This window comes from Salmo trutta, chromosome 30 (genome assembly GCF_901001165.1).
Source record: "Salmo trutta chromosome 30, fSalTru1.1, whole genome shotgun sequence".
Classification (NCBI taxonomy): Eukaryota; Metazoa; Chordata; class Actinopteri; order Salmoniformes; family Salmonidae; genus Salmo; species Salmo trutta.
Window position 1 is genome coordinate 40601444 of NC_042986.1, and position 14260 is coordinate 40615703.

The window sequence follows — 14260 nt, forward strand, 5'->3', positions numbered from 1 at the left end:
ACTTCATAGCTTTCATTAGTAAGGTTATCAATACGACTTGGTTTGTGGAAAGCAGAATCGCCAGGTTGAAGGTTATTGTGGAGATGGCAAAATAGATATTGGTGGGTAACAGATGTTACTGTTGAAATGGTTGTTGACGTGCTGGGTGGAGTGTTTCGGCATGATATAGATACAGTTTAATGGGGTTGGGGAGAGGGGTGTGGCAGAAGTTAGGGATTTATTTGGTTTAGAATTGTTTTTTCATGGTAGTACAGAATCGGGCAGATCACAATTGATTGAACATTCCACACAGTAGGTGGCGGTAAGGCACGTAAACGATTGTTTGCGGACCGCCATGATACCATAGAAGAAGACGAAGTAGAAGCCGGAAATGTGGACGATCCATTCACGACGTGTCACTTTAAGAACATCGGTGATCACGTGGGCAGCGCTTTTCACACACAAAAAAAAGTTTGACATAAATTTCGAAAATTGTTTTGAAATTGTCTAAGTGTCCGAGAAATACATTTGGATAGTGGTACGATGGACGGGATATCCCAGGTAACAACAGCGTGCCAAATACGTTTTTATGTGTTTGCTAAATATAATTTTCAACCTTCTTCTATTGCGTGGTAATCAATTTGTGTGGTGGTTGAATACGGATGCTCTAACGAAAACCTTGTTTTAGCTAATAACAAAATGTTTACCCCCCCCCTCCCTGAATATCAAAAGAAAATTCTGACTTCAGGATTTGCTCTTGACCTGGGACCCTTGAAAGAGCCCTTGGCATTTATTAGAGCGCTCGAATGGGTAAGTTAGTTTTTTTTGTTCTTATTTCCTTATTAGGCTATTATGTGGCTAACCAAGTTAAACTCAACCCGGAGATGTACGGAGTTGAGCGGCGATGAGTGTGGGCGGACTGGCGCTTCTACGTCACATCAAATGAAGTTTTTATTAAAAAAAATTAATAAATACGGCTTTCGATCAAACTAAAGAATAGTCTCAACGCTGTTGATGTGAAGTAACGTTACATCGAGGAGTTGAATTTCGCTTAGTTATTATGTAGCCTAGCATGGGGAGGAATTCAATGTATCAAAGATATGTTTTTAATTTAACAATCATTTAGGCCTATGCAACCAGTGACCTTTTAAACCGTGTTGCTGTTATTGTGCGGGAAATTCCCCCGCCCGCCTGACCTCCCCCCACCTGACCTCCTCCCCCCCTCCTCCCCGCCCGCCTGACCTCCTCCCCCCGCCTGCCTGACCTCCTCCCCCCGCCCGCCTGACCTCCCCCCACCTGACCTCCTCCCCTCCTCCTCCCCGCCCGCCTGACCTCCTCCCCCCGCCCGCCTGACCTCCTCCCCCCGCCCGCCTGACCTCCTCCCCCCGCCCGCCTGACCTCCTCCCCCCGCCCGCCTGACCTCCTCCCCCCGCCTGCCTGACCTCCCCCCCCGCCTGACCTCCCCTCCTCCCCCCGCCTGACCTCCTCCCCCCGCCTGACTTCCCCTCCTCCTCCCCCCGCCTGACTTCCCCTCCTCCTCCCCCCCGCCTGACCTCCTCCCCTCCTCCTCCCCGCCCGCCTGACCTCCTCCCCCCGCCTGACCTCCTCCCCCCGCCTGACCTCCCCCCCGCCTGACCTCCTCCCCTCCTCCCCCCCGCCTGACCTCCTTTCACTGATCTTAATGACAAAATGGGTTTCTGATTGAAACTACCTTGTCATTGTACAGAGCATGCCCATAGTGGCGGTATGGGGAGACCGCCATAGTGGCGGTATGGGGAGACCGCCATAGTGGCGGTATGGGGAGACCGCCATAGTGGCGGTATGGGGAGACCGCCATAGTGGCGGTATGGGGAGACCGCCATAGTGGTGCAGTTCACTTATTCATCTTGTAAGTACAATGTAATAGTTTAGGCGTCCTGAACCTATATTGTTTTTTTTTTTATTATCTAGCAAAGGTACATTTATACCAGTCGGATGAGAGCTGACATTCCCGTGTGGCTCAGTTGGTAGAGCATGGTGTTTGCAACGCCAGGGTTGTGGGTTCGATTCCCACGGGGGACCAGTAGGGAGAGAAAAAAATGTATGAAATGTATACATTCACTACTGTAAGTTGCTCTGGGTAAGAGCGTCTGCTAAATGACTAAAAATGTTTTTTTTTTAAAAATGTAACTTCGTTGTAGCAAACTGAACATTTAAACATTGTAACAATCTCATAATTGCAACAATGTATTTTGCAAAGCATGTTATGACTGCCTGCCTGAGCTGTGACACAGAACACATTGTGCAGTTACAAAAGACTATAGACTATACCTCTTTAAATTCTTGTTTTCATCTTGCTGGTAATGTTACTAAAAGACGGCTATAGTGTTATATATTGTGTTGAATATTATCAGCCATCTTTCATTGCAGCAAGTCTGTCAGCACCAAGGCATTCACAACGTCTACACACCTGTCTGTAGGTGGTGCTTCTTGAGATTTCAGAAGTGTTTAGACATTTTTATTTTACATTTATTTAACCAGGCAAGTCAGTTAAGAACCAGTTCTTATTTTCAGTGATGGCCTAGGAACAGTGGGTTAACTGCCTTGTTCAGGGGCAGAACGACAGATTTATTTTTACCTTGTCAGCTCGGGGATTCGATCTGAGTCCAACGCTCTAACCACATGGCTACCTGCCGCCCCATACATCCTGTACTGTATGTATAAAAGGCGTGTTTGTTACAGTGAATAAAACAACTTCTAGAGCAAGGCTGTTTATAGTAGGCTAGTGGCCAGTCCTCAGTCATTTTGTCAGGCAGGACCATACAGAACAAATTTGGGGGCATTGCCACTAGCCTATAAAACTGAAATAAAAAACAAATAATCTCAAAAAATGTAAAAAAAAATGTAACATCTGTTTGGAAAAACAAACTATACTGAAACTGTTTGACTCTAAAACAAACTAAAATAACTTTTAAACTGAACATAAATCATGATTGTTTTTTTTGGGTGCGGGCAAAAATAATGTTTAAATAAACATGAATCTAACCACCAAATTTAACCCTTGTATCAAACCCAGACCGTCACTACAGTTCTACAACCACAGTTGATTTCTAAGGTTGTTTTTTTTCATTCCATATTCAAGTGATAAAAATCACTTCCTGTGAGGAAGGATGTCATTCTGGTATGTGTGTGAGACTCATCCACGATGACTCGAAGGCCAATGATCCAGTCTTGCTCTACATTCTGTCAGTAGTTTTATCTGATCTGTCACCTGACCTATCAACTCCTGTCACAAGGCCTTCAGACTGCTTTCAACCTGTAAAGCAAACTGGTGTTATAGTTACCACAGGGTGACATAATTATCACAGGGTGACATAGTCATGTGTTCTGTAGTTTTTGCACTGAACGTAATTTCAAAAAGTTATTTCCAGTTATATCCTGTCGTGTGTCAACTGCTTCTTTCATTTTGATTGTGTCCTGTCCTTATTTGAGCTTTTGTCTGCTGCAGGTCTTCTCCATATTTGCCTTCGCTACAACGTCGGGTTATGCCGGCTCTACGAGCATCAACGTGCAGTGCCAGGGAAGCAGCAGCCAGGGAAGCAGCAGCCAGGGAAGCAGCAGCCAGGGAAGCAGCAGCCAGGGAAGCAGCAGCCAAGAAATCACTGCTGACTTTAACTACCCGTTCAGGTAAGCAGAACAGAAGCAAAAACATGCATTTATCTATGACTGACCTGAGAAGTGTGTGTGTGTTTGTCTCTTGTGAACACAACTGTTACGGATACAGGTATCCGGTGTGTTTCTTTTCTCTCCTCTCCTACTCACAGGTGGCAATCATCATTCCCTAATCAGTCGCCAATCAGAAGACACACCTGCTCCTTTCCCCTTACCCAATCACATCCCCTTTCCCTTGGTTTAAAAGGATCCCAATCAGTTCTCTCTGGAGATCTCTCTTTTTGTTTTTGCACCTACATGGCACTCTGTCCGTTAGCCTGTGAGTATAGTATTGTTATGGTGTATGACTGTTTGTTGGTGGGAAAAGGGGACAACCAGCCAAGTCGTCCATGGGCCTACATTCCCCGTAGGAAAACAGTGTCTAAATACCCTAGTTAGAACTGGGCGGACCACCCACTGTATTTCTGGTTAGTTAGCTAGCTGTTCTTAAAACAGGCTAGACTAGTTTAGGGGTTTGTTTGGTTATTTATTATTTATTTCCTTGGGTCCAGCTCAGGCCCCTTTTCCCCACGCCCCCATTACCGTGTGTTTAAAATAAACCTGAAGTGTTTGACGGTAGATTTAAGTTGTCTGTGGTTTTCAGTTCTCACTGTTACTTTTTCACTGGGGTGATTTGCATGAGATATGTTACAGGTCTTGTTTCCTCCCCCCCCCCCCCCAGACTGCAGGGCAAAAGGGGTTCGTAACATAAGTGGGGGCTCATCCAGGATCTGTCTTTACTGACACCCATGCCGCTCGTGCAAATTATTGTGGTGGTCTAGTTCAGTGTTGAGCGTCACCGCTGGGAATAGCTAATGTAGCATTAGAGTTTGCTATTTGTTGGCTCTTGTGTATTAGTGGTAGTTCAAAATGGCTACTTTTGAGTTGAAATCCTTTTTGGATAACCCTTACGTGGGAGGTTTTTGACAAATGTCGTAGAGTTGATTTAATGACCTTGGCTGACCATTATTCTGTATCTATTCTGCAGAGTTTAGTTAAAGCGGAGGTTAAACAGCTGGTGCTAAATGTTTTGTTGGAAGAACAAGTGCTAGTATTACCGCTGCCTGAACCTACTACCCCTGTAGGGGATGTTGTGGCTCCGGTAAGCCCGTCGGTGTCTGACGGTGAGGCTAAAACTTCACCCACGTTGCCCCGTTTTGATCCACTCTCCTCACTGTCAAACGGTGATGCCAGGAGGGATGTCCGTTCGACACAGCTCCAACTGAGAGAGCCCAAATTAGGTGAGGAAAATCTCCAGTTGGAGATGTGTAAAAGTTGAGGCAGAACGAGAACAGCGGCAGTTGGAGTTTAAAATGCGCCAGATTGAACTGGAGACAGCGAGGCTAGCCTCCGTTCCTGCTGTGCCTGTTAGTGAACCGTCCTCATCAGCTGGAGCTTCCAACACTTTTGACATTAATAGGCAGATTGCCTTGATACCTTTGTTCAGAGAGTCAGAGGTTGACTCGTGTTTTTGAACATGTAGCATTGAAATGGCCTGAAGAGGTATGGTGCCTATTACTTCAGTGTAAATTAACTGGTAAAGACCAAGAGGTTTTGTCAGCGCTACCTCTTGAAGACAGTTTGAATTATGAAGTGGTCAAAGCTACTGTTCTTCGCGCTTGTGCCTGAGGCATACCGACAGAGATTTAGGTCTCATAGAAAGTCTTCTAGTAAGACTTATGTGAAATTTGCTAGAGACAAGGGAAATCTGGTTGATAAATGGCATGCAGAGTGAGGTACGTCCTATGTTGCCAGTAAAAGGTGTGACCTTTATAATGGGTAACGATATTGCCGGAGGAAAGGTAGTACCCGTATTGGATAAAAGTGACCACTCTCTCTCTAATGAGCTGGCACAGAGTTATCCACATGTGGTTCCCCGCTTGTGCTGTCACTCGTGCTCAGGCACGACAAATGGGTGACGTGATAGATTTGTCGAACACTGTTCTGTTCAAAGAGTTTGATCAAGAGGATGGGTTGTGTGCTACCTCTGGGAAGCTGATCACCTCTGACAAACAGCCCAGGGAAGAATCGAAGTATATTAAACTTATTGCTGAGGCAATAGTTACCAGTCACTCGTGAGCAGCTGATTGCTAACCAAAAGGTTGACCACAGGCTTGCTAAATGGTCTCGTTTCCCCCCCCCCCCCCCCCCCCCTAGACTACAGGGCAAAAGGGGTTCGTAACAACAACCTTACTCTACTCCTACAGACTCATGGCTCACCCGTTCAATGTCCCCTCCTGTAAGAACGACTCCAGCGCTATCCAGAACTATCTGACTGGCGACTACTCCTCTTCAGCTGAGTTCTACGTCTGTATCGGGGTGTTTGCCTTCCTCTACAGCACCGCCAGCCTGGTGATCTACCTGGGCTACCAGCACGTCTACAGGCAGACCAGCCGCGGCCCCATTGTGGTGAGTTAACTGGGAATTGTTCTGTTCATGCTCTTTTTGTGTAGTGGTGAGTTGAAGGTGGTAGGTGTTGAGTCCGTCTATAGAACGACTTGAACACTAAAGAGCTTGAGAGATTTTGTTGTGTGTGTGTAGCTAAAGACATTTGAAATCTGCGTGAGACTTTGGGAACAAGCAAACATTCTGTAAACCTGGTCTCATTGAGGTGAGTTAACTGGAATGGTGAACTTTATGCTCTCTGTGGTAGTGGTGAGATGATGGTGTTGATGAGTGTTTATGCTCTCTGTGGTAGTAGTGGTGAGATGGTGTTGATGAGTGTTTATGCTCTCTGTGGTAGTAGTGGTGAGATGGTGTTGATGAGTGTTTATGCTCTCTGTGGTAGTAGTGGTGAGATGATGGTGTTGATGAGTGTTTATGCTCTCTGTGGTGGTAGTGGTGAGATGATGGTGTTGTGCAAAATCCCCCTAGAACTATTTTCACTCAACTGTTTTTGTTAAGAGTGGCATGAAACACACTAAACGGGTAGAGTGTAATTAAAGACACCTGATATCTGCACTTTTTTAAAACGTTCTGCAAACAATCGATCACACATGGATTCTTATCCAATTTGAAAACTCAGGCTCTTGGTTCAACCGTTGTTTCACTACGAGGAAGTCTAACGCCACACCTCGACCAACACCACCTCCGTGGAGTCTAAAACTAGGTCCGAGAAAACGCACTTAATGGGTGTGTCAATGAAGACCTGGGGAGGGGGAGGGGTCCTCTGGACCTGGGGAGGGGGGAGGGGTCCTCTGGACCTGGGGAGGGTGGAGGGGTCCTCTGGACCTGGGGAGGGTGGAGGGGTCCTCTGGACCTGGGGAGGGTGGAGGGGTCCTCTGGACCTGGGGAGGGTGGAGGGGTCCTCTGGACCTGGGGAGGGTGGGGGGGTCCTCTGGACCTGGGGAGGGTGGGGGGGTCCTCATGGAGTCAGCAGCTCTGCAAAAAAAAAGAACTACCATCGTGTCAATAGTGGAGCCACTTTAAATTAATATTCCAAGAAACTGTCATTGAACGTTTTGGTCGCTTGTGGATCAACCGATCTGGGGCAAGTACATACGTAAATGAGAGGGCTGTGTTCCTCATGGTGAGGGCTGGAGGAGATGGCTGCCGTTTTACAGGCTCCTAACCAATTGTGCTATTTTGTGTTTTTTATTATTTAACTTATTTTTTACATAATGTTACTGCTACTGTCTCTTATGACCGAAAAGAGCTTCTAGATATCAGAACAGCGATTTACTCGCATCGAACTGGACAAATATTTTTTTATTCTGCTGACGCAAAGGAAATACTGTTTCTCCCGGGCCAGGCCCAAATCCCCGTCATTTGCATGAAGAGAAGCCTGAGATACAGGGGGCGCAGATCCAGGTCCCTTGTGAGAATTCGTCATTGAGTAGGTAACCCACCTCTACCATCTGTTCTATTGGCCAACGTGCAATCACTGGAGAATAAACTGGATGAGCTCCGTTCGAGACTATTCTACCAACGGGACATTTTAAACTGTAGTATCTTATGTTTCACCGAGTCGTGGCTGAATGACGACATGGATAATATACAGTTGGCTGGGTTTTCCGTGCATCGGTAGGACTGAACAGCTACGTCCGATAAGATGTGTGGTGGTGGTGTGTGTATTTGTCAATAACAGCTGGTGCGCAATGTCTAATAAGGAGTTCTCGAGGTATTGCTTATCATGAGGTACTCTACCTCAGACAAGCTGTAGACCAAACTATCTACCAAGAGAGTTTATCTATATTTTTCGTAGCCGTCTATTTACCACCACAAACCGATGCTGGCACTAAGACCGCACACAACGAGCTGTATAAGGCCATAAGAAAACAAGAAAATGCTTATCCAGAAGTGGCACTCCTAGTGGCCGGGGACTTTAATGCAGGCATACTAAAATCCATTTTACCTCATTTCTACCAGCATGTCACGTGCAACCAGAGGGGAAAAAACTCTAGACCACCTTTACTCCACACACAGAGATGCATACAAAGCTCTTCCTCACCTGCCATTTGGCAAATCTGACCATAATTCTATCCTCCTGCTTACAAGCAAAAACTAAACAACAAGACAGCCTATAGGGAGGAGGTCAGATACCTGGCAGTGTGGTGCCAGGACAACAACCGCTCCCTCAACGTGAGCAAGACGAAGGAACTGATCGTGGACTACAGGAAAAGGAGCATGCCCCTATTCACATTGACAGGGCTGTAGTGGAGCAAGGCGAGTTTCAAGTTCCTTGGTGTCCACATCACCAACAAACTATCATGGTCCAAACACACCAAGAAGGTTGTGATGAGGGCACAACAATGCCTATTCCCCCTCAGGAGACTGAAAAGATTTGGCATGGATCCTCAAAGTTCTACAACTGCACCATCAAGAGCATCCTGATCGGTTGCATCACCACCTGGTATGGCAACTGCTCGGCATCCGACCGGAAAGCTCTACAGAGGGTAGTGCATATGGCCCAGTACATCACCGGGGCCAAGCTTTCTACCATCCAGGACCTGTATACCAGGCAGTGTCAGAGGAAGGCCAAACATTTTTCAAAGATTCCTTTCACCCAAGTCATAGACTGTTCTCTCTGCTACCGCACAGCAAGTGGTACCAGAGACACCACGTCTAGGTACAAAAGGCTCGTTATCAGCTTCTACCATAAGCCAAAAGACTGATGAACAATTAATCAAACGGCTACCTGACTATTTGCTTTGACCCTCCCCCCCCCTTTGTTTTTACACTGCTTCTACTAATCATTGTTATAAAATAACTTTTTTTAAATAATTTTTTTACTTTAGTTTATTTAGTAAATATTTTCCTAACCAACAATGCAGTTAAGAAAATAGTTACGGGCTTGTGAGTAAGCATTTCACGGTGAGGTCTACACCTGTTGCATGTGACAAATAAAATATGATTTTAAAATAATTGTCAAACACTTATTTTAGTTTGCCAGGCACAATGGAACCAAATAGAATTGTTCCAAAAGTGCAAAATCCAAGTTAAATCAAGCGCACATTAAATACTTTCAAGTCTTTGACATTGTGTATTTAACCCAAGTCTCCTTCACTAGTTTAAGTCCAAACAATCAGATGCATTAAAATGGAAATCATAAGCTTGATAACACATTTCTGTGGAATGCAGTAATAACCTGGCACAAAGTGAGGTTGTTATATGGTCTGTTTACATACACTGCCTTCAAAAAGTAGTCACACCTCTTTTACGTTTTGCACATTTTGTGAAAGCATGAATTGAAAATTGATTTTAAGTTCTGATTTTGTCCTAAACACAATACCCCATAATGTCAAAGTGGATTTATGTTTACAAATTAATAAAACATTTAAATCTGAAATGTTAAGTGAATAAGTATTCAACCCCTTTGTTATGGCCTAAATAAGTTCAGGAGTAAAAATGTGCTTAAGTCACATGCAGTGCATTCGGGAAAGTATTCAGACCCCTCTTACGTTTTCTACATTAAGTTTTACAGCCTGATTCTAAAATGGATTAAATAGTTTTTTTTCTCCTCATCATCAATCATAATGACAAATCAAAAACAGTTTTTTAGACATTTTAGCAAATGAATTAAAAATGTAAAATATGCATGTTAGAATAGGTTTCGAATTGATTTGAAACACCAACACATTGTGCAGTTAAAGAAGAGACGGTAGCCCATTTTACTCTTTTATATTCTTGTTTTCATCTTGCTGGCAATGTTGATAAAATACAACCACTATATTACTAAAAGACAACCAGTATATTACTAAAAGACGGTTGTAATATTCAACACAATATACAATACTGTCAGTCATCTTTCATTGCAGCAAGTCTGTCAGCACCAAGGCATTCACAACGTCTACACACCTGTCTGTAGGTGGTGCTTCTTGAGATTTCAGAAGTGTTTAGACATTTTTATTTTACATTTATTTAACCAGGCAAGTCAGTTAAGAACAAATTCTTATTTTCAGTGATGGCCTAGGAACAGTGGGTTAACGACAGATTTATTTTTACCTTGTCAGCTCGGGGATTCGATCTGAGTCCAACGCTCTAACCACATGGCTACCTGCCGCCCCATGCATCCTGAACTGTATGTATAAAAGGCGTGTTTGTTACAGCGAATAAAACAACTTCTAGAGCAAGGCTGTTTATAGTAGGCTAGTGGCCAGTCCTTTTGTCAGGCAGGACCATACAGAACAAATTTGGGGGCATTGCCACTAGCCTATAAAACTGAAACAAAATCAAACAAGTTAGTAAACTGAAATTAAAATAATGACTTATGTAAATGAGATTTCTGTTTCCATTTGATTTTTTTTAACGTTTCTAAACATGTTTTCACTTTGTCATTCTGGGGTATTGTGAGATCCATTGAATTCAGGTTGTAACACAACATTTGGAATAAGTCAAGGGGTGTGAATACTTTCTGAAGGTACTGTGTAGGTGGGTTTCTTAACGTTCATCCTGAACCTGAATTTATTGTACAGTTTTTATTTACCATGTCTCCCATCGTTCCAACAGGACCTGCTGGTGACGGCAGCCTTCACCTTCCTGTGGCTAGTGTCCTCCTCTGCCTGGGGTAAAGCCCTAACTGACATCAAGTGGGCTACCAGCCCCTCTAACCTGGTAGGCTTAATCTCCACCTGCAAGGACGTCAGAAACAAGTGCACACCGGGAGCAGTGCCTCACATGGGGCGACTCAACTCCTCTGTGGTAGGCGATATACGCATCGTTCATGTTAGTTATAATCTGCACCTTCAATTCAAGGAAATTGCTTTTTTTTTTAAAAATATGTTTTACTTCCTCAATTGATTGGATTGAAATGGGGAAGAACCCTGCTTCACCTTACAGTCCTCTTTTGTAATATCTTTTTTTTCAATCTCACAACGGGAAAGGTTCATAATGAGGCAAAGTAGCAACATCTCAATGGGAAAAAATGTAGCTCTTCCTGACTAAGAAACATGATTTTGTCGCCCCCTTATGGCAGATCTTTGGATTCCTCAATCTGATATTGTGGGGTGGTAACTGCTGGTTCATCTTCAAGGAGACCTCTTTCCACAAAGCGGCCAACCCTCCTGCGGTCATGGAGGGTTCAGGGGTCAGGTCCCTGCCGTCCTAACTGGGCAGTTCTCTACTGTCAACGGCTGTGTTCCAGACTGCCTACAATGCAGTCACACTGCATAAATTAACCAATCTTTGGGGCGACTCTTAACTTCCTCTCACATAGTCACGCATCGATGCCAATAGGAGACAATGTGACTTTGTGGAAGTTAAGATTTTTCCCCTCTGTGTGATTTCTGACTTGGTAAACACTTATTTTTGAGATGTGTGACTGATTTGCAGATGACCTGGAACAGGGCTGAAGTTTCCTCCACCTGAGTAGTTCCTATACCTTTTTCAAATGATTTGTAAATTGGTTCGAATGCTGCTTAAAAATGTCTTCCTAAACTTAACCACAGTTTCTTTCATGCATTGCCAACATTGCCACATTTATTATTCAAAAGCTTTCGAAGTGGTGCGTTTTTAGGTTCTTTAAAATGGGTACAAAACTGAATCCAGCGAATATAAAAAGGAGACATTTTGGGCAGGGGGTGAATTTAAGTCATAACTAGTTTTGTTTCATGCAGTTAGCTCTTTACTTCACGGTATAACTAACCCAATGCAACAATCAAATCAGTTTATTAAAAAGTCGCAGTGTGATTATTTCTTTCTGTTACTCTGTGGATAGTTTAGTGTTTTTTTGTTTAATGTGTATAAAAAAAAAAAAAAGTGCTTATTACAACGAGCTTTGCTTGTTATTTGCCACTTATAAGAAACTAAGCAGAAATGATTACGGACATCTGTGATGCTATGATCAATTCTACAGTACTTTCATGTCATGTTTGAAATGTGCCTTTCTTTCTTTGTGCCAGAAGGCTTGTAATATTTCATGCATTTTTAAATTAACAACTTAAAAAAAAATTTTTTTTTATATAAATGGAAAAATAAAGCCAGCAAAGTCCTGTTTTCACTTTGTCACAAGTAGTGATGAATTTCATACCTTTTGGTCACAACCATTTTTCAACTCTGTTGTTCAAATACATTTTAAATAATCTGTAATTCCTTGGGTCTCTTCTACCTCAATTTTGTGAAGGCAGAACCTTCTTACTCTTTTAAAAAAAAAAAAAATGTTATCTTTCAAATGGTCGGTCTCATTCAGTATTGTTTATAGATACATTTCAATTTAAGGTATCATTATTGTGACACACCATTTAAACAAAGCAGTCTAAAGCAAAGCTGTAAATTAAAGGAAAATAGCTGGTAAATGTGTCCTGTGTTTTCTATAATTTACATTTGTCTTCATGTCTGCACTGAGTTTACTACCAGGAATGTGTACCTTGAAAAATAGTGTATAAAACATTAAATTGACAGGAAACTCAGCCCCAATACAGGAAACCCTCCACAGCACTGCTTCAGATACAGCCCCAGGACAGTAAACCCTCCACAGCACTGCTTCAGATTCAGCCCCAGGACAGGAAACCCTCCACAGCACTGCTTCAGATTCAGCCCCAGGACAGTAAACCCTCCACAGCACTGCTTCAGATTCAGCCCCAGGACAGTAAACCCTCCACAGCACTGCTTCAGATTCAGCCCCAAGACAGTAAACCGTCCACAGCACTGCTTCAGATTCAGCCCCAAGACAGGAAACCCTCCACAGCACTGCTTCAGATTCAGCCCCAAGACAGGAAACCCTCCACAGCACTGCTTCAGATTCAGCCCCAGGACAGGAAACCCTCCACAGCACTGCTTCAGATACAGCCCCCTCAGCCCCAGGACAGTAAACCCTCCACAGCACTGCTTCAAATTCAGCCCCAGGACAGTAAACCCTCCCTTCTCTCTCACTCCCCCCCCCTCTCCTGGCAGAATGACCATCAGGTTCTTGGTCACCTCCCTGACCAAGGCCCTTCTCCCCCGATTGCTCAGTTTGGCCGGGTTGGCCAGCTCTAGGAAGAGTCTTGGTGTTTCCAAACTTCTTCCATTTAAGATTGATGAAGGCCACTGTGTTCTTGGGGACCTTCAATGCTGCAGACATTTTTTGTTACCCTTCCCCAGATCTGTGTCTCAACACAATCCTGTCTCGGAGTGCTAGGACAATTCCTTCAACCTCATGGCTTGGTTTTCGCTCTGACATGCACTGTCATCTGTGGGACCTTATATAGACCGGTGTGTGCCTTTCCAAATCATGTCCAATCAATTGAGTTTACCACAGGTGGACTCCAAGTTGTAGAAACATCTCAAGGATGATCAATGGAAACAGGATACACCTGAGATTAATTTAGAGTCTCATAGCAAAGGGTCTGAATACTTATGTAAATACATTAGGCATTTTTTTCACTTAAAAAAAAGTGTTTTCACCTTGTCATTATGGGGTATTGTGATGTCATTATGGGTATTGTGATGTCATTATGGGGTATTGTGATGTCATTATGGGGTATTGTGTGTAGATTGATTAGTTTGATTTCATCCATTTTAGAATAAGGCTGTAACGTAACAAAATGTGGAAAAAGTCAAGGGGTCTGAATACTTTCCGAATGCACTTTACATGTTTACAACTGTAACATGATAAATGACTATTGGGGTGGGGGCAGGGAAAATGTCATTTGGGGGGCAGGAAGTCCAGAGGGGGCACAGGGGGAGCAGGTAGCTGACTAATGATCTGAGAGTAGAAACTATTGGCCAGTCTTCCAGTTTTTGCCATGATGCTCCTGTACTGCACACGTCTGAGTGATGGAAGTGGGGAAAACAGGATATGACTCGGGCGGCTGGGGATCCTGATGATCTTCTTGGCCTTCCTGCAACACCTGGTGTTGTAGGTGTCCTGGAGGGCAGGCAGTGTGCACCCAATGGTTTGTTTGGCTGAGTGTACTAAACATTTTTTTTTGTTTGTTTTATAAATTTGACTTTTATTTAACTGGACAAGTTAGTTAAGAACAAATTAATATTTACAATGACGGCCTACACCAAACCTGGACGTGTGCGCCGCCCTATGGGACTCCCAATCATGGTCGGTTGTGATACAGACTAGAATCGAACCAGGGTGTCTGTAGTGACGCCTCAAACACTGAGATGCAGTGGCTTAGTCCCCTGCGCCGCTCGGTAGTGTCTTGCAGTCAGCGGCGGTGGA

At 44.0% G+C, this 14260-nt stretch overlaps 1 protein-coding gene across 3 annotated transcripts; it reads left to right on the forward strand.

Annotated features, from left to right (window-relative positions):
• Positions 1-361: 361 nt before the first annotated feature.
• LOC115168689 (synaptophysin-like protein 1) lies at positions 362-12401 on the forward strand. 3 transcript variants are annotated; one of them, XM_029724182.1, is made up of 7 exons: positions 362-540; positions 712-789; positions 3467-3538; positions 3599-3645; positions 5877-6078; positions 10618-10809; positions 11084-12401. In XM_029724182.1, exons 1-7 carry the CDS (start codon positions 523-525, stop codon positions 11213-11215), a joined length of 741 nt encoding a protein of 246 aa, XP_029580042.1. In that variant the 5' UTR covers positions 362-522; the 3' UTR covers positions 11216-12401. The 3 variants fall into 3 exon arrangements, with proteins under 3 accessions (XP_029580042.1, XP_029580040.1, XP_029580041.1); XM_029724181.1 differs by having other exon boundaries at positions 363-540; positions 3584-3645; XM_029724180.1 differs by having other exon boundaries at positions 3467-3645.
• Positions 12402-14260: the final 1859 nt, after the last annotated feature.